General features: G+C 50.5%; 1 protein-coding gene across 1 annotated transcript in view; it reads right to left on the bottom strand.

Annotated features, from left to right (window-relative positions):
- The window catches only part of RHOT2 (ras homolog family member T2), a 166,301-nt gene that overhangs the window by 94,698 nt on the left and 49,461 nt on the right, over positions 1–22,142 (bottom strand). The window contains exon 6 of the mRNA XM_068243463.1: positions 15,460–15,512. Coding sequence (XP_068099564.1) covers positions 15,460–15,512 — 53 coding nt within the window. The remainder of the gene's footprint in view (positions 1–15,459; positions 15,513–22,142) is intronic.

Genomic DNA, 22,142 nt, shown 5'->3' on the forward strand with positions numbered 1-22,142 from the left:
CACACACAAACAGACAGGAAACAGCAGCCTACACGGGTCACACACACAGGAAACAGCAGCTTACACGGGTCACACACACACAGACAGGAAACAGCAGCTTACACGGGTCACACACACAGACAGGAAACAGCAGCTTACACGGGTCACACACACACAAACAGGAAACAGCAGATTACAGGGGTCACACACACAGACAGGAAACAGCAGCTTACACGGGTCACACATACAGACAGGAAACAGCAGCTTACACAGGTCACGCACACACACACAGACAGGAAACAGCAGCTTACACGGGTCACACACACACAGACAGGAAACAGCAGCCTACACGGGTCACACACACAGACAGGAAACAGCAGCTTACACGGGTCACACACACAGACAGGAAACAGCAGCTTACACGGGTCACACACACACAGACAGGAAACAGCAGCCTACATGGGTCACACACACACAGACAGGAAACAGCAGCTTACACGGGTCACACACACACAGACAGGAAACAGCAGCCTACACGGGTCACACACACAGACAGAAAACAGCAGCTTACACGGGTCACACACACACAGACAGGAAACAGCAGCCTACACGGGTCACACACACACATAGACAGGAAACAGCAGCTTACACAGGTCACACACACACAGACAGGAAACAGCAGCTTACATGGGTCACACACACAGACAGGAAACCGCAGCTTACACGGATCACAAACACAGACAGGAAACAGCAGCTTACACGGGTCACACACACAGACAGGAAACCGCAGCTTACACGGGTCACACACACACACAGACAGGAAACAGCAGCTTACAGGGGTCACACACACAGACAGGAAACGGCAGCTTACACTGGTCACACACACACAGACAGGAAACAGCAGCTTACACGGGTCACACACACACAGACAGGAAACAGCAGCCTACACGGGTCACACACACATAGACAGGAAACATCAGCTTACACGGGTCACACACACACACACACACACACAGACAGGAAACAGCAGCTTACACGGGTCACACACACAGACAGGAAACAGCAGCTTACACAGGTCACACACACACACAGACAGGAAACAGCAGCTTACACGGGTCACACACACACAGACAGGAAACAGCAGCTTACACGGGTCACACACACAGACAGGAAACAGCAGCTTACACGGGTCACACACACAGACAGGAAACAGCAGCTTACACGAGGCACAGACACACACACACAGACAGACAGGAAACAGCAGCTTACACGGGTCACACACAGAGAAAGGAAACAGCAGCTTACACGGGTCACACACACAGACAGGAAATCGCAGCTTACACGGGTCACACACACAGACAGGAAACAGCAGCTTACACGGGTCACACACACAGACAGGAAACAGCAGCTTACACGGGTCACACACACACACAGACAGACAGGAAACAGCAGCTTACACGGGTCACACACACACACAGACAGGAAACAGCAGCTTACACGGGTCACACACACACAGACAGGATACAGCAGCTTACACGGGTCACACACACAGAAAGGAAACAGCAGCTTACACAGGTCACACACACAGTCAGGAAACAGCAGCTTACACGGGTCACACACACACAGACAGGAAACAGCAGCTTACACGGGTCACACACACAGAAAGGAAAAAGCAGCTTACACGGGTCACACACACAGACAGGAAACAGCAGCTTACACGGGTCACACACACAGACAGAAAACAGCAGCTTACACGGGTCACACACACAGACAGGAAACAGCAGCTTACACGGGTCACACACACACAGACAGGAAACAGCAGCTTACACGGGTCACACACACACAAACATACAGACAGGGAACAGCAGCTTACACGGGTCACACAAACAGACAGGAAACAGCAGCTTACACGGGTCACACACACAGACAGGAAACAGCAGCTTACACGGGTCACAAACACACATACACACAGTAAACAGCAGCTTACACGGGTCACACACACACAGACAGAAAACAGTAGCTTACACGGGTCACACACACAGACAGGAAACAGCAGCTTACATGGGTCACACACACAGACAGGAAACAGCAGCTTACACGAGTCACACACACACAGACAGGAAACAGCAGCTTACACAAGTCACACACACACACAGACAGGAAACAGCAGCTTACACGGGTCACACACACAGACAGGGAACAGCAGCTTACACGGGTCACACACACAGACAGGAAACCGCAGCTTACACGGGTCACACACACACAGACAGGAAACAGCAGCTTACACGGGTCACACACACAGACAGGAAACAGCAGCTTACACGAGTCACACACACACACACACAGACAGACAGGAAACAGCAGCTTACATGGGTCACACACAGAGACAGGAAACAGCAGCTTACACGGGTCACACACACACACAGACAGGAAACAGCAGCTTACACGGGTCACACACACACAGACAGGAAACAGCAGCTTACACGGGTCACACACACAGACAACAGCAGCTTACACGGGTCACACACAGAGACAGGAAACAGCAGCTTACACGGGTCACACACACAGACAGGAAACAGCAGCTTACACGGGTCACACACACAGACAGGAAACAGCAGCTTACACGGGTCACACACACAGACAGGAAACAGCAGCTTACACGGGTCACACACACAGACAGGAAACAGCAGCTTACACGGGTCACACACACACACACACACACACACACACACACACACACACACACACACACACACACACACACACACACACACACACACACACAGGAAACAGCAGCTTACACGGGTCACACACACACACACACACACAGGCAACAGCAGCTTACACGGGTCACACACACACAGACAGGATACAGCAGATTACACGGGTCACACACACAGACAGGAAACAGCAGCTTACACAGGTCACACACTCACACAGTCAGGAAACAGCAGCTTACACGGGTCACACACACAGACAGGAAACAGCAGCTTACACGGGTCACACACGCAGACAGGAAACAGCAGCTTACACGGGTCACACAGACAGGAAACCGCAGCTTACACGGGTCACACACGCACACACACAGACAGACAGGAAACAGCAGCTTACACGGGTCACACACACAGACAGGAAACAGCAGCTTACACGGGTCACACACACAGAGAGGAAACAGCAGCTTACACGGGTCACACACACACAGACAGGAAACAGCAGCTTACACGGGTCACACACACAGACAGGAAACAGCAGCTTACACGGGTCACACACGCAGACAGGAAACAGCAGCTTACACGGGTCACACAGACAGGAAACCGCAGCTTACACGGGTCACACACACACACACACACACACACAGACAGACAGGAAATAGCAGCTTACACGGGTCACACACACAGACAGGAAACAGCCGCTTACACGGGTCACACACACACGGACAGGAAACAGCAGCTTACACGAGTCACACACACACGGACAGGAAGCAGCAGCTTACACGGGTCACATACACAGACAGGAAACAGCAGCTTACACGGGTCACAAACACACAGACAGGAAACAGCAGCTTACATGGGTCACACACACAGACAGGAAACAGTAGCTTACACGGGTCACACACACACACACACACACACACACACACACACACACACACAGGAAACAGCAGCTTACACGGGTCACACACACACAGACAGGAAACAGCAGTTTCCACGGGTCACAGACAGGAAACAGAAGCTTACACGGGTCACACACACACAGACAGGAAACAGCCGCTTACACGGGTCACACACACACAGACAGGAAACAGCAGCTTACACGGGTCACACACACAGACAGGAAACAGCAGCTTACACGGGTCACAGACAGGAAACAGAAGCTTACACGGGTCACACACACACACAGACAGGAAACAGCCGCTTACACGGGTCACACACACACAGACAGGAAACAGCAGCTTACACGGGTCACACACACAGACAGGAAACAGCAGCTTACACGGGTCACACACACACACAGACAGACAGACAGGGAACAGCAGCTTACACGGGTCACACACACAGACAGGAAACAGCAGCTTACATGGGTCACACACACAGACAGGAAACAGTAGCTTACACGGGTCACACACACACACACACACACAGACAGGAAACAGCAGCTTACAGGGGTCACACACACACAGACAGGAAACAGCAGCTTACACGGGTCACACACACAGATAGAAAACAGCAGCTTACACGGGTCACAGACACAGACAGGAAACAGCAGCTTACACAGGTCACACACACAGACAGGAAACAGCAGCTTACACAGGTCACACACAGACAGGAAACAGCAGCTTACATGGGTCACACACACACAGACAGGAAACAGCCGCTTACACGGGTCACACACACACAGACAGGAAACAGCAGCTTACACGGGTCACACAGACAGACAGGAAACAGCAGCTTACACGGGTCACACACACAGACAGGAAACAGCAGCTTACACGGGTCACACACACAGACAGGAAACAGCAGCTTACACGGGTCACACACACAGACAGGAAACAGCAGCTTACACGAGTCACACACACACGGACAGGAAGCAGCAGCTTACACGGGTCACATACACAGACAGGAAACAGCAGCTTACACGGGTCACACACACACACAGACAGGAAACAGCAGCTTACATGGGTCACACACACAGACAGGAAACAGTAGCTTACACGGGTCACACACACACACACACACACACACACACACACACACACACACACACACACACACACACACACAGGAAACAGCAGCTTACAGGGGTCACACACACACAGACAGGAAACAGCAGCTTACACGGGTCACACACACAGACAGGAAACAGCAGCTTACACGGGTCACAGACAGGAAACAGCAGCTTACACGGGTCACACACACAGACAGGAAACAGCAGCTTACACGGGTCACACACACAGACAGGAAACAGCAGCTTACACGGGTCACACACACACAGACAGGAAACAGCAGCTTACACGGGTCACACACACAGACAGGAAACAGCAGCTTACACGGGTCACAGACAGGAAACAGCAGCTTACACGGGTCACACACACAGACAGGAAACAGCAGCTTACACGGGTCACACACACAGACAGGAAACAGCAGCTTACACGGGTCACACACACACAGACAGGAAACAGCAGCTTACACGGGTCACACACACACAGACAGGAAACTGCAGCTTACACGGGTCACACACGCACACACACAGACAGACAGGAAACAGCAGCTTACACGGGTCACACACACAGACAGGAAACAGCAGCTTACACGGGTCACACACACAGAGAGGAAACAGCAGCTTACACGGGTCACACACACACAGACAGGAAACAGCAGCTTACACGGGTCACACACACAGACAGGAAACAGCAGCTTACACGGGTCACACACGCAGACAGGAAACAGCAGCTTACACGGGTCACACAGACAGGAAACCGCAGCTTACACGGGTCACACACACACACACACACACACACACAGACAGACAGGAAATAGCAGCTTACACGGGTCACACACACAGACAGGAAACAGCCGCTTACACGGGTCACACACACACGGACAGGAAACAGCAGCTTACACGAGTCACACACACACGGACAGGAAGCAGCAGCTTACACGGGTCACATACACAGACAGGAAACAGCAGCTTACACGGGTCACAAACACACAGACAGGAAACAGCAGCTTACATGGGTCACACACACAGACAGGAAACAGTAGCTTACACGGGTCACACACACACACACACACACACACACACACACACACACACACACACACACAGGAAACAGCAGCTTACACGGGTCACACACACACAGACAGGAAACAGCAGTTTCCACGGGTCACAGACAGGAAACAGAAGCTTACACGGGTCACACACACACAGACAGGAAACAGCCGCTTACACGGGTCACACACACACAGACAGGAAACAGCAGCTTACACGGGTCACACACACAGACAGGAAACAGCAGCTTACACGGGTCACAGACAGGAAACAGAAGCTTACACGGGTCACACACACACACAGACAGGAAACAGCCGCTTACACGGGTCACACACACACAGACAGGAAACAGCAGCTTACACGGGTCACACACACAGACAGGAAACAGCAGCTTACACGGGTCACACACACACACAGACAGACAGACAGGGAACAGCAGCTTACACGGGTCACACACACAGACAGGAAACAGCAGCTTACATGGGTCACACACACAGACAGGAAACAGTAGCTTACACGGGTCACACACACACACACACACACAGACAGGAAACAGCAGCTTACAGGGGTCACACACACACAGACAGGAAACAGCAGCTTACACGGGTCACACACACAGATAGAAAACAGCAGCTTACACGGGTCACAGACACAGACAGGAAACAGCAGCTTACACAGGTCACACACACAGACAGGAAACAGCAGCTTACACAGGTCACACACAGACAGGAAACAGCAGCTTACATGGGTCACACACACACAGACAGGAAACAGCCGCTTACACGGGTCACACACACACAGACAGGAAACAGCAGCTTACACGGGTCACACAGACAGACAGGAAACAGCAGCTTACACGGGTCACACACACAGACAGGAAACAGCAGCTTACACGGGTCACACACACAGACAGGAAACAGCAGCTTACACGGGTCACACACACAGACAGGAAACAGCAGCTTACACGAGTCACACACACACGGACAGGAAGCAGCAGCTTACACGGGTCACATACACAGACAGGAAACAGCAGCTTACACGGGTCACACACACACACAGACAGGAAACAGCAGCTTACATGGGTCACACACACAGACAGGAAACAGTAGCTTACACGGGTCACACACACACACACACACACACACACACACACACACACACACACACACACACACACACACACACACACACACACACACACACACACACACACACACACAGGAAACAGCAGCTTACAGGGGTCACACACACACAGACAGGAAACAGCAGCTTACACGGGTCACACACACAGACAGGAAACAGCAGCTTACACGGGTCACAGACAGGAAACAGCAGCTTACACGGGTCACACACACAGACAGGAAACAGCAGCTTACACGGGTCACACACACAGACAGGAAACAGCAGCTTACACGGGTCACACACACACAGACAGGAAACAGCAGCTTACACGGGTCACACACACACAGACAGGGAACAGCAGCTTACACGGGTCACACACACAGACAGGAAACAGCAGCTTACACAGGTCACACACACACAGACAGGAAACAGCAGCTTACACGGGTCACACACAGACAGGAAACAGCAGCTTACACGGGTCACACACACAGACAGGAAACAGCAGCTTACACAGGTCACACACACAGACAGGAAACAGCAGCTTACACAGGTCACACACAGACAGGAAACAGCAGCTTACACGGGTCACACACACACACAGACAGGAAACAGCAGCTTACACGGGTCACACACACACAGACAGACAGGGAACAACAGCTTACACGGGTCACACACACAGACAGGAAACAGCAGCTTACACGGGTCACACACACAGACAGGAAACAGCAGGTTACACGGGTCACACACACACAGACAGACAGGGAACAACAGCTTACACGGGTCACACACACACAGACAGGAAACAGCAGCCTACACGGGTCACAGACAGGAAACAGCAGCTTACACGGGTCACACACACACAGACAGGAAACAGCAGCTTACACGGGTCACACACACACACAGACAGACAGACAGGGAACAGCAGCTTACACGGGTCACACACACAGACAGGAAACAGCAGCTTACATGGGTCACACACACACAGACAGGAAACAGTAGCTTACACGGGTCACACACACACACACACACACAGACAGACAGACAGGAAACAGCAGCTTACACGGGTCACACACACAGACAGGAAACAGCAGCTTACACGGGTCACAGACAGGAAACAGAAGCTTACACGGGTCACACACACACAGACAGGAAACAGCCGCTTACACGGGTCACACACACACACAGACAGGAAACAGCAGCTTACACGGGTCACAGACAGGAATCAGCAGCTTACACGGGTCATACACACAGACAGGAAACAGCAGCTTACACGGGTCACAGACAGGAAACAGCAGCTTACACGGTTCACACACACAGACAGGAAACAACAGCTTACAAGGGTCATACACACAGACAGGAAACAGCAGCTTACAAGGGTCACACACACAGACAGGAAACAGCAGCTTACACGGGTCACACACACAGACAGGAAACAGCAGCTTACACGGGTCACACACACAGACAGGAAACAGCAGCTTACACGGGTCACACACACAGACAGGAAACAGCAGCTTACACGGGTCACACACACAGACAGGAAACAGCAGCTTACACGGGTCACACACACAGACAGGAAACAGCAGCTTACACGGGTCACACACACAGACAGGAAACAGCAGCTTACACGGGTCACACACACACAGACAGGAAACAGCAGCTTACACGGGTCACACACACACACAGACAGGGAACAGCAGCTTACACGGGTCACACACACAGACAGGAAACAGCAGCTTACACAGGTCACACACACACAGACAGGAAACAGCAGCTTACACGGGTCACACACAGACAGGAAACAGCAGCTTACATGGGTCACACACACAGACAGGAAACAGCAGCTTACACGGGTCACACACACAGACAGGAAACAGCAGCTTACACAGGTCACACACACACAGACAGGAAACAGCAGCTTACACGGGTCACACACACACACAGACAGGAAACAGCAGCTTACACGGGTCACACACACACAGACAGGAAACAGCAGCTTACACGGGTCACACACACAGACAGGAAACAGCAGCTTACACGGGTCACACACACACAGACAGGAAACAGCAGCTTACACGGGTCACACACACACAGACAGGGAACAGCAGCTTACACGGGTCACACACACAGACAGGAAACAGCAGCTTACACAGGTCACACACACACAGACAGGAAACAGCAGCTTACACGGGTCACACACAGACAGGAAACAGCAGCTTACACGGGTCACACACACAGACAGGAAACAGCAGCTTACACGGGTCACACACACAGACAGGAAACAGCAGCTTACACAGGTCACACACACACAGACAGGAAACAGCAGCTTACACGGGTCACACACACACACAGACAGGAAACAGCAGCTTACACGGGTCACACACACACAGACAGGAAAAAGCAGCTTACACGGGTCACACACACAGACAGGAAACAGCAGCTTACACGGGTCACACACACACACAGACAGGAAACAGCAGCTTACACGGGTCACACACACACACAGACAGGAAACAGCAGCTTACACGGGTCACACACACACACAGACAGGAAACAGCAGCTTACACGGGTCACACACACACACAGACAGGAAACAGCAGCTTACACGGGTCACACACACAGACAGGAAACAGCAGCTTACACGGGTCACACACACACACAGACAGGAAACAGCAGCTTACACGGTCACACACACACACAGACAGGAAACAGCAGCTTACACGGGTCACACACACACACAGACAGGAAACAGCAGCTTACACGGGTCACACACACAGGGGCCATTCATAAAAGGCTGTGCTAATTCATAAACGTCTTCACAGGTGCGGTAGATGGTCGGTAATTTCCCGAAGCCCATTAACAAAGACCTGTGCAGTCACAGCAGAAGTGTGGAGTTGTCTCTGAGTTGTTACAAACTGTTCCGTGCAATGAGGGCATTACAATAGTAAGAGGCATCCCCGCATCCCTTTAGATGTACATGTTGTGTTATACTGCCTCTGCTTGCCCTGAACCTGCTCTGAATCTGTACATTAGTGTTTCTTAACATTCTGTTTCATTGCCACAGCTTAGATTACCTTCCCAGAAACTTTACACATGCCATGCTTAGGTGATTTTCCCCACTAGCTCCTACACATCTTCAAACAGGAACCCAAGAGTCTAAACAGCTAAAGGTATTCAGGGGATGCCAGTTTTGTTCCGTTCTCACTCTGCTCCTGCCTGGGGAGTATAAAAGCTTGTCCCACTGGCGAAGGCTTCAGGTCCTCTCAGACTCCATCAGTCAGACTTGCAGGAGACAGGGGTGGTTTCTATTGGCTCCCTGCTCCTGTCAGTCACAGTTGCTTCTGCTTGGGAGTCACGCTCCCAGCACAGTCTCCTCAGACAGACTCTGCACTCTTTTCACCACTTCAAAGCAGACGGTATTACTTTGTGGTTTTACCACATGTTGTCAGCTTTATTAACTGACATTTACTGACATGTGTTGAGGTAATTACCGCACAAGTCGGTAATTTATCTCACTGCTCGGTAATTGTAGCTTTTCATGCGGTAACTGCTTTTATGAATTGTCACTTTTCTAACTGCTTGGTAAAGTCAGCTGTTTTCTGCATTACTGAATGCGGGAATGCTTTATGAATCGACCCCATAGACTGGAAGGCTTTGGAAGATGAGCTTTTTGTCTCTAGGCTCGTACAGAGGACAAGTGGACATGATCTGCGTATGGAGGAAAGACCACTTTACTTACGGTAAAGTCTTTTCCAGTAGTCATGAGGACAGCACCCCTGGATGAGACTTGTCTCCCTCCCCACTGTGGACAGGAAACTGTTAAAAGAAGAATTTGCATAAGCAATAGGCAGCCACATATAAGATACTACACCTGCCACAGTACCTCAGTTAATAAAAAGATGACACGGACATTTAATGATGCTTACACAAACTTATTTCTCTTTCCTACCCAAATAAGGGCGGGTTGCAGGGGTGCTGTCCTCATGACTACTGGAAAAGACTTTACCGTAAGTAAAGTGGTCTTTCCCAGAACGTCATTTCGGACAGCACCCCTGGATGAGACGATATACAAGAGTTAAAACCTTAGGGTGGGACCACAGCTTGCAAAACTTTCCTTCTGAAGGATAAACCTGAAGACAGATACATTAAGGCGATAGTGCTTTACAAACTTATTGTGACTTGACCAGGTCGCAGCTCTGCAAATCTGATCTATAGAGGCCCCTGCCCTCTCTGCCCAAGAAGTCGAAATTCCTCTTGTGGAATGAGCCATGATAGAATTGAATTGCTCCCCCTGTGTCTGATATGCTAATGAAATAGCCCAAACAAATGTATAATCTGTGTAGGATTTAATTAAGGAAGATTTCTCCCAATTAATGATCCAACCTAGATCTTGTAGTAAGACTATTGTCGTAACAATCTGATCTCTTACCGAATTGGGAGATGTCCCCCAAAACAGAAAATCAAGGTAACCCAAAATGTTAACCTTTCTCTGTCTAAGTGTAGCTAGAACCCCAGACATTACCTTCATAAACAACCCTGGAGCTGAGGATAATCCAAAGGGCAAAGCATTAAACTGATACATTCTTACCTCTTCCTCCATCTGGATGGCAAACCTTAAGCATTATTGAGAAGTCAGATGTATCGGTAATAGAAGATACGCATCTTTTCAGTCTAGAAAGGCTAGGAAATCGTCCTTCTGTAAGAGATGAATAATAGATCAAATCCATCCTGAATTTTCTGTATTTTACCTTCTGGTTTAGACTCTTTAAATTTAGTATGAACTGATAATTTCCCTGTAGCTCCTTTACTAGACAAAACACAGGGCAATAGAATCCCTGTCCTCTGACATTTCGGTACTTCTCGAATTACCCTTTTTTTCTAAACAGGGAAAGGACTTTCGATTGTAGGGCTGAAAACTTTATTTGGTCCTGCAAACGGGGAGTAATGCAAAAGCTCTTAAAAGGAGGCTGGCTGAACTCTATTCTGTATCCCTCCAACAAAAAACACCTTAAAGGCTCTTTCCCACTAAGACGTTGCGTTAGATGCGACGCTAAGGTCACATAACGTGCCCCCAAGGCAACGCATGTGAGCTTTGAAGTTGGATGCTATTTAGAGCCACGTTATGCGTCTCCTGATGGGTCTGTGAGGCGTACTTTTTGACGCTTACTATCGGACGAAAACGGCGCATGCGGCAAAAGACTGTGGAGAGCACGTGATCGGAAAACTCCGCATCACGTGGTCCTGCCAGCCAATAAGCGGCCGCTCCAGGAAGTTAACACTGCAGTGCATATTAATTAGTCATGTGGCTGGCCACAACAGCGGACTCTCCCCTCCTCTCCTGCAAGAAAAAACAAAAAACACACATTACTGAGCATATGCAAACAGTCTAATGCGGCTAAAACCGTGTATAACGCACAGCATGATGCACTTTCTTTAAACGTCCAGCGTTAGAGTGTAACACAACGTGGGCACTGTGAACAGCCCATTGATTTTTCATTACTGTGCGGTGGGCTGCGTTACAAGCTGCTCTAACCTGCGCCCGTAACGTCCCACTGTGAAAGAAGCCTAAATAACCAATATTTTGTGCACTGTAGTTGCCATGTTTTGAAATGTGCAATTCTCCATCTCACTGGAATACTAGCGTCATTGCTTATCTGACTTCTTGGTAAAAGTGAAGTTAGACTTAGGGCCGGTTCACATTACAAACGCGGACGGCCACGCATGCGGAACGCAACGCATACGACCGCACGCCATCCGCGTTTGCATGCGTTGCGTGGCTGATCCCATCACTTTTCCTAGATTATCCCACTCCTTAATCCTAATCTTAAGAGTAGAATGGACTGGAATAAGCCGAGAATGAGGATCCGCCAAACTCTCATACATTTGATCCAAAGGTGTCAAAGATTTCTGCTCAGACTTAATACCTATTAGTAAGTCTTTCATTAATTCAGGAAAAAAACATTGCGGTTAGGGCTCCTTTCTACTATGAAATGCGATCGCAACCGCATTTGCGATCCCAATCGCACTTCAATTTCCACTATGCGATTGCGCTACTATACTTATAGTACAGCTCAATTGCATACAATGCAGGAGGATGACGATTGTGCTTTGTCCAAATCGCATCGCAATCAGATTGCACTAATGGAAATTGCTGCTGCAGTTTCCATTAGTTTAACGTACCTCGTGATCAGAATCAAATCGTAACTCGCAGAGTAATGAAAAAAAGGCCCTTAGTCAGTTTTACTCAAATCTTCCTCCTAGTTTGATACATTTTCTCTGTGCAGAGAGAGTTACTGTAAAGGAGGCAGTCCCAGCATTCCTTTACATGTGCATTTTTGTTTAAATTGCCTCTCCTTGCCCTGAATTTGTCTAGTTCTTTTAAACAATCTATTTAATTGCTGCAGCTTAGAAGAACTTCAAGAATGTTACACATGCAGGCTTTCTGATGTGAAATTTATCTGAAAACAGGTACCCAAGGGGTTAAAAACACAGCCTGGGTATTCCGGGATGCAGTTTGTTCTGCTCTCACTGCAGCTGCCTGGGAGGTCTGTCTCTCCATTAGCTTGCCTGTTATGGCTGGCTTATCGCCTTCTCTAAACAGCCAGGGTTTCTCTGCTCACATTTGCCTGCTTTAATTTTTATGAATTAACCTTCAGTGACCTGTGTTGTGATAATCTCCGCACAAGGTGTTAATTTCTGGCACCTGCTCAGGAATTATAAATTTTCATGCGGACACAGGTTTTATGAATGCACACTTTACTAAATGGTGGGTAAAGTCAGCTGTTTTGAGCATTACCGCATGCAGGAATGCTCAATAAATAGAGGCCTATGTCTCTTGGAAGCAGGAGGCATAGTTAGAGGTGCAGACAACATAGGAGATGATGGATTAGCTATAACAGGTAGATAAGCCATAGCAGTACTAGTCCCAGGCCCATCTGAAGCAGCTGAGGCGGTAGAAGCAATAGCAGAATCTTTAACTTCCTATTGCTGTGGACCTTCTCTGTACAATACTGGCACAATTTCCATTCAGAGTTGCCAATCCATGCTGACTGGACTGAGTAGAAGATTTTTCAGACTTTTCAACCTTCTCAGTCTTATGTCTTTTGGGGTATAAAACATAATAAACGATAGCCAGCCATTAGACAAATCCCTCTATACATAACATACATCCAGCCAAGCAGAAGAAACATAATCACATCTACTTGCCAGAGAGGGATCCTGGGCAGATTCAGCAGATTGTGCAGGAGCTGACCCAGAGGCGTCCTCCATGATCTCAGCCACAAACCAGAGTGCATCATGGACTCTACAAACTTATACCTGTGCTGCTGATTTGATGCAGCTGATCCAATTATGCATGCGGCCCCTGCCGGCTAAGCATATGCTTAATCAGCTTCTTACCTTAAGGAATCAGCTGTATGCCGATTCCTAATCACCGCCGCGGCCCCTGCCGCCCGGCTCAGACTTCAGATCACGCGGGACGCCAGCGCGTGACTACCTCCGGTTCAACCGGAAGTGAACTCTCTCCAATGCACGCACCTGCGCGCATAAAGTTGCTGCCTCCAATGGAGAAGCCTCCTCCACGCTGCAGGGCTCAGACTGTTCACTGAACAGTGCTGCTTGGAGCCCTGGAAAACGCTGCCCCTGCCGCCTGACATGGATGGCACTCCTGGAGACCTCTCCCATGCATCCCGTCCGGGACAGGAAACTAAACTGAGGTACTGTGGCAGGTGTAGTATCTTATATGTGGCTGCCTATTGCTTATGCAAATTCTTCTTTTAACAGTTTCCTGTCCACAGTGGGGAGGGAGACAAGTCTCATCCAGGGGTGCTGTCCGAAATGACGTTCTGGGAAAAAAGGTTCAGCCATTAATTTAGGAAAGGGTTACTTACAGTAAGAGCGGATACAATGTGGAATATATTGCCACAGGAAGTAGTTACAGCAAACTCTATATTTGCATTTAAAGAGAAACTCCGACCAAGAATTGAACTTTATCCCAATCAGTAGCTGATACCCCCTTTTACATGAGAAATCTATTGCTTTTCACAAACAGACCACCAGGGGGCGCTGTATGACTGATATTGTGGTGAAACCCCTCCCACAAGAAACTCTGAGGACCGTGGTACTCCTGGCAGTTTCCTGTCTGGGAACCTTGTTGCATTGTGGGAAATGGCTGTTTACAGCTGTTTCCAACTGCCAAAAAAGCATGCAGCAGCTACATCACCTGCCAGCAGTAAAAATGTCACCATGTAATAAATGTCAGAATGTAAATCAGGGATTTAAAATGTTTTACAATGTGCAAACACTGACTAAATCATTTATACATAATTACTGTAAAAACTAAGCACTTTTTTTTATTACATTATTTTCACTGGAGTTCCTCTCTAAGGAGGAAAGAAAGGATTTTTTTTTTCCCTTTTGGAGCTGATTGGACCATGCCTTTTGTAAGGTTATTTTGCCTTCCTCTGGATCAGCTGAGATGTGTGAGGGAGCAGGCTGGTGTTATATCCTATTTTCTGGCGCTATACAAATTCAACACAATCAGAATAATGTGATGATAATCGAGCGGAACTCTTCTCTCAAACACATTCCTACCGGGAGTTCCGCTCAGCGTTGCCGTTCACCATCGGAATCCATTTTGAAGCAATCTGTAAAAAAAAAAAAAAAAAAAAAAAAAAAAAAAAAAACCCACGCAGTATTAAAGCTGGAGTCTTGGAAATAAAACAAACAGCTGACAGATATGGGGGGCGGTGCAGAGAGATCATGTACTTATTGGGAGAACAGGACTGACAGATATGGAGGGCGGTGCAGGGAGATAATGTACTTATTGGGAGAACAGGACTGGCAGATATGGAGGGCGGTGCAGGGAGATCATGTACTTATTGGGAATACAGGACTGACAGATATGGGGGGCAGTGCAGGGAGATCATGTACTTATTGGGAGAACAGGACTGGCAGATATGGAGGGCGGTGCAGGGAGATCATGTACTTATTGGGAGAACAGGACTGGCAGATATGGGGGGCGGTGCAGGGAGATCATGTACTTATTGGGAGAACAGGACTGGCAGATATGGGGGGCGGTGCAGGGAGATCATGTACTTATTGGGAGAACAGGACAGGCAGATATGGAGGGCGGTGCAGGGAGATCATGTACTTATTGGGAGAACAGGACAGGCAGATATGGGGGGCGGGGGGCAGTGCAGGGAGATCATGTACTTATTGGGAGAACAGGACTGGCAGATATGGAGGGCGGTGCAGGGAGATAATGTACTTATTGGGAGAACAGGACTGGCAGATATGGAGGGCGGTGCAGGGAGATCATGTACTTATTGGGAGAACAGGACTGGCAGATATGGGGGGTGGGGGGCGGTGCAGGGAGATCATGTACTTATTGGGAGAACAGGACTGGCAGATATGGGGGGCGGTGCAGGGAGATCATGTACTTATTGGGAGAACAGGACTGGCAGATATGGAGGGCGGTGCAGGGAGATCATGTACTTATTGGGAGAACAGGACTGGCAGATATGGCGGGCGGTGCAGGGAGATCATGTACTTATTGGGAGAACAGGACTGGCAGATATGGAGGGCGGTGCAGGGAGATCATGTACTTATTGGGAGAACAGGACTGGCAGATATGGGGGGCGGGGCAGGGAGATCATGTACTTATTGGGAGAACAGGACTGGCAGATATGGGGGGCGGTGCAGGGAGATCATGTACTTATTGGGAGAACAGGACTGGCAGATATGCGGGGCGGTGCAGGGAGATCATGTACTTATTGGGAGAACAGGACTGGCAGATATGGGGGGCGGTGCAGGGAGATCATGTACTTATTTGGAGAACAGGACTGGCAGATATGGGGGGCGGTGCAGGGAGATCATGTACTTATTGGGAGAACAGGACTGGAAGATATGGGGGGTGGTGCAGGGAGATCATGTACTTATTGGGAGAACAGGACTGGCAGATATGGGGGGCGGTGCAGGGAGATCATGTACTTATTGGGAGAACAGGACTGGCAGATATGGAGGGCGGTGCAGGGAGATCATGTACTTATTGGGAGAACAGGACTGGCAGATATGGGAGGCGGTGCAGGGAGATCATGTACTTATTGGGAGAACAGGACTGGCAGATATGGGGGGCGGTGCAGGGAGATCATGTACTTATTGGGAGAACAGGACTGGCAGATATGGGGGGCGGGGGCGGTGCAGGGAGATCATGTACTTATTGGGATAACAGGACTGGCAGATATGGGGGGCGGTGCAGGGAGATCATGTACTTATTGGGAGAACAGGACTGGCAGATATGGAGGGCGGTGCAGGGAGATAATGTACTTATTGGGAGAACAGGACTGGCAGATATGGAGGGCGGTGCAGGGAGATCATGTACTTATTGGGAGAACAGGACTGGCAGATATGGGGGGTGGGGGGCGGTGCAGGGAGATCATGTACTTATTGGGAGAACAGGACTGGCAGATATGGGGGGCGGTGCAGGGAGATCATGTACTTATTGGGAGAACAGGACTGGCAGATATGGAGGGCGGTGCAGGGAGATCATGTACTTATTGGGAGAACAGGACTGGCAGATATGGCGGGCGGTGCAGGGAGATCATGTACTTATTGGGAGAACAGGACTGGCAGATACGGAGGGCGGTGCAGGGAGATCATGTACTTATTGGGAGAACAGGACTGGCAGATATGGGGGGCGGGGCAGGGAGATCATGTACTTATTGGGAGAACAGGACTGGCAGATATGGGGGGCGGTGCAGGGAGATCATGTACTTATTGGGAGAACAGGACTGGCAGATATGCGGGGCGGTGCAGGGAGATCATGTACTTATTGGGAGAACAGGACTGGCAGATATGGGGGGCGGTGCAGGGAGATCATGTACTTATTTGGAGAACAGGACTGGCAGATATGGGGGGCGGTGCAGGGAGATCATGTACTTATTGGGAGAACAGGACTGGAAGATATGGGGGGTGGTGCAGGGAGATCATGTACTTATTGGGAGAACAGGACTGGCAGATATGGGGGGCGGTGCAGGGAGATCGTGTACTTATTGGGAGAACAGGACTGGCAGATATGGGGGGCGGTGCAGGGAGATCATGTACTTATTGGGAGAACAGGACTGGCAGATATGGCGGGCGGTGCAGGGAGATCATGTACTTATTGGGAGAACAGGACTGGCAGATATGGAGGGCGGTGCAGGGAGATCATGTACTTATTGGGAGAACAGGACTGGCGGATATGGGGGGCGGGTGGAGGTGCAGGGAGATCATGTACTTATTGGGAGAACAGGACTGGCAGATATGGGGGGCGGTGCAGGGAGATCATGTACTTATTGGGAGAACAGGACTGGCAGATATGGGGGGCGGTGCAGGGAGATCATGTACTTATTGGGAGAACAGGACTGGCAGATATGGAGGGCGGTGCAGGGAGATCATGTACTTATTGGGAGAACAGGACTGGCAGATATGGGAGGCGGTGCAGGGAGATCATGTACTTATTGGGAGAACAGGACTGGCAGATATGGGGGGCGGTGCAGGGAGATCATGTACTTATTGGGAGAACAGGACTGGCAGATATGGGGGGCGGGGGCGGTGCAGGGAGATCATGTACTTATTGGGATAACAGGACTGGCAGATATGGGGGGCGGTGCAGGGAGATCATGTACTTATTGGGAGAACAGGACTGGCAGATATGGAGGGCGGTGCAGGGAGATCATGTACTTATTGGGAGAACAGGACTGGCAGATATGGGGGGCGGGGCAGGGAGATCATGTACTTATTGGGAGAACAGGACTGGCAGATATGGGGGGCGGTGCAGGGAGATCATGTACTTATTGGGAGAACAGGACTGGCAGATATGCGGGGCGGTGCAGGGAGATCATGTACTTATTTGGAGAACAGGACTGGCAGATATGGGGGGCGGTGCAGGGAGATCATGTACTTATTGGGAGAACAGGACTGGCAGATATGGGGGGTGGTGCAGGGAGATCATGTACTTATTGGGAGAACAGGACTGGCAGATATGGGGGGCGGTGCAGGGAGATCATGTACTTATTGGGAGAACAGGACTGGCAGATATGGCGGGCGGTGCAGGGAGATCATGTACTTATTGGGAGAACAGGACTGGCAGATATGGAGGGCGGTGCAGGGAGATCATGTACTTATTGGGAGAACAGGACTGGCAGATATGGAGGGCGGTGCAGGGAGATCATGTACTTATTGGGAGAACAGGAGTGGCGGATATGGGGGGCGGGTGGCGGTGCAGGGAGATCATGTACTTATTGGGAGAACAGGACTGGCAGATATAGCGGGCGGTGCAGGGAGATCATGTACTTATTGGGATAACAGGACTGGCAGATATGGGGGGCGGTGCAGGGAGATCATGTACTTATTGGGAGAACAGGACTGGCAGATATGGGGGGCGGTGCAGGGAGATCATGTACTTATTGGGAGAACAGGACTGGCAGATATGGAGGGCGGTGCAGGGAGATCATGTACTTATTGGGAGAACAGGACTGGCAGATATGGGAGGCGGTGCAGGGAGATCATGTACTTATTGGGAGAACAGGACTGGCAGATATGGGGGGCGGTGCAGGGAGATCATGTACTTATTGGGAGAACAGGACTGGCAGATATGGGGGGCGGGGGCGGTGCAGGGAGATCATGTACTTATTAGGATAACAGGACTGGCAGATATGGGGGGCGGTGCAGGGAGATCATGTACTTATTGGGAGAACAGGACTGGCAGATATGGGGGGCGGGGCAGGGAGATCATGTACTTATTGGGAGAACAGGACTGGCAGATATGGAGGGCGGTGCAGGGAGATCATGTACTTATTGGGAGAACAGAACTGGCAGATATGGGAGGCGGTGCAGGGAGATCATGTACTTATTGGGAGAACAGGACTGGCAGATATGGGGGGCGGTGCAGGGAGATCATGTACTTATTGGGAGAACAGGACTGGCAGATATGGAAGGCGGTGCAGGGAGATCATGTACTTATTGGGAGAACAGGACTGGCAGATATGGGGGGCGGGGCAGGGAGATCATGTACTTATTGGGAGAACAGGACTGGCAGATATGGGGGGCGGTGCAGGGAGATCATGTACTTATTGGGAGAACAGGACTGGCAGATATGCGGGGCGGTGCAGGGAGATCATGTACTTATTGGGAGAACAGGACTGGCAGATATGGGGGGCGGTGCAGGGAGATCATGTACTTATTTGGAGAACAGGACTGGCAGATATGGGGGGCGGTGCAGGGAGATCATGTACTTATTGGGAGAACAGGACTGGAAGATATGGGGGGTGGTGCAGGGAGATCATGTACTTATTGGGAGAACAGGACTGGCAGATATGGGGGGCGGTGCAGGGAGATCATGTACTTATTGGGAGAACAGGACTGGCAGATATGGAGGGCGGTGCAGGGAGATCATGTACTTATTGGGAGAACAGGACTGGCAGATATGGGAGGCGGTGCAGGGAGATCATGTACTTATTGGGAGAACAGGACTGGCAGATATGGGGGGCGGTGCACGGTGCAGGGAGATCATGTACTTATTGGGAGAACAGGACTGGCAGATATGGGGGGCGGGGGCGGTGCAGGGAGATCATGTACTTATTGGGATAACAGGACTGGCAGATATGGGGGGCGGTGCAGGGAGATCATGTACTTATTGGGAGAACAGGACTGGCAGATATGGAGGGCGGTGCAGGGAGATCATGTACTTATTGGGAGAACAGGACTGGCAGATATGGAGGGCGGTGCAGGGAGATAATGTACTTATTGGGAGAACAGGACTGGCAGATATGGAGGGCGGTGCAGGGAGATCATGTACTTATTGGGAGAACAGGACTGGCAGATATGGGGGGCGGTGCAGGGAGATCATGTACTTATTGGGAGAACAGGACTGGCAGATATGGAGGGCGGTGCAGGGAGATCATGTACTTATTGGGAGAACAGGACTGGCAGATATGGCGGGCGGTGCAGGGAGATCATGTACTTATTGGGAGAACAGGACTGGCAGATATGGGGGGCGGGGCAGGGAGATCATGTACTTATTGGGAGAACAGGACTGGCAGATATGGGGGGCGGTGCAGGGAGATCATGTACTTATTGGGAGAACAGGACTGGCAGATATGCGGGGCGGTGCAGGGAGATCATGTACTTATTGGGAGAACAGGACTGGCAGATATGGGGGGCGGTGCAGGGAGATCATGTACTTATTTGGAGAACAGGACTGGCAGATATGGGGGGCGGTGCAGGGAGATCATGTACTTATTGGGAGAACAGGACTGGAAGATATGGGGGGTGGTGCAGGAAGATCATGTACTTATTGGGAGAACAGGACTGGCAGATATGGGGGGCGGTGCAGGGAGATCGTGTACTTATTGGGAGAACAGGACTGGCAGATATGGGGGGCGGTGCAGGGAGATCATGTACTTATTGGGAGAACAGGACTGGCAGATATGGCGGGCGGTGCAGGGAGATCATGTACTTATTGGGAGAACAGGACTGGCAGATATGGAGGGCGGTGCAGGGAGATCATGTACTTATTGGGAGAACAGGACTGGCGGATATGGGGGGCGGGTGGCGGTGCAGGGAGATCATGTACTTATTGGGAGAACAGGACTGGCAGATATGGGGGGCGGTGCAGGGAGATCATGTACTTATTGGGAGAACAGGACTGGCAGATATGGGGGGCGGTGCAGGGAGATCATGTACTTATTGGGAGAACAGGACTGGCAGATATGGAGGGCGGTGCAGGGAGATCATGTACTTATTGGGAGAACAGGACTGGCAGATATGGGAGGCGGTGCAGGGAGATCATGTACTTATTGGGAGAACAGGACTGGCAGATATGGGGGGCGGTGCAGGGAGATCATGTACTTATTGGGAGAACAGGACTGGCAGATATGGGGGGCGGGGGCGGTGCAGGGAGATCATGTACTTATTGGGATAACAGGACTGGCAGATATGGGGGGCGGTGCAGGGAGATCATGTACTTATTGGGAGAACAGGACTGGCAGATATGGAGGGCGGTGCAGGGAGATCATGTACTTATTGGGAGAACAGGACTGGCAGATATGGGGGGCGGGGCAGGGAGATCATGTACTTATTGGGAGAACAGGACTGGCAGATAAGGGGGGCGGTGCAGGGAGATCATGTACTTATTGGGAGAACAGGACTGGCAGATATGCGGGGCGGTGCAGGGAGATCATGTACTTATTTGGAGAACAGGACTGGCAGATATGGGGGGCGGTGCAGGGAGATCA

This window comes from Hyperolius riggenbachi, chromosome 7 (assembly GCF_040937935.1).
Source record: "Hyperolius riggenbachi isolate aHypRig1 chromosome 7, aHypRig1.pri, whole genome shotgun sequence".
NCBI lineage: Eukaryota > Metazoa > Chordata > Amphibia > Anura > Hyperoliidae > Hyperolius > Hyperolius riggenbachi.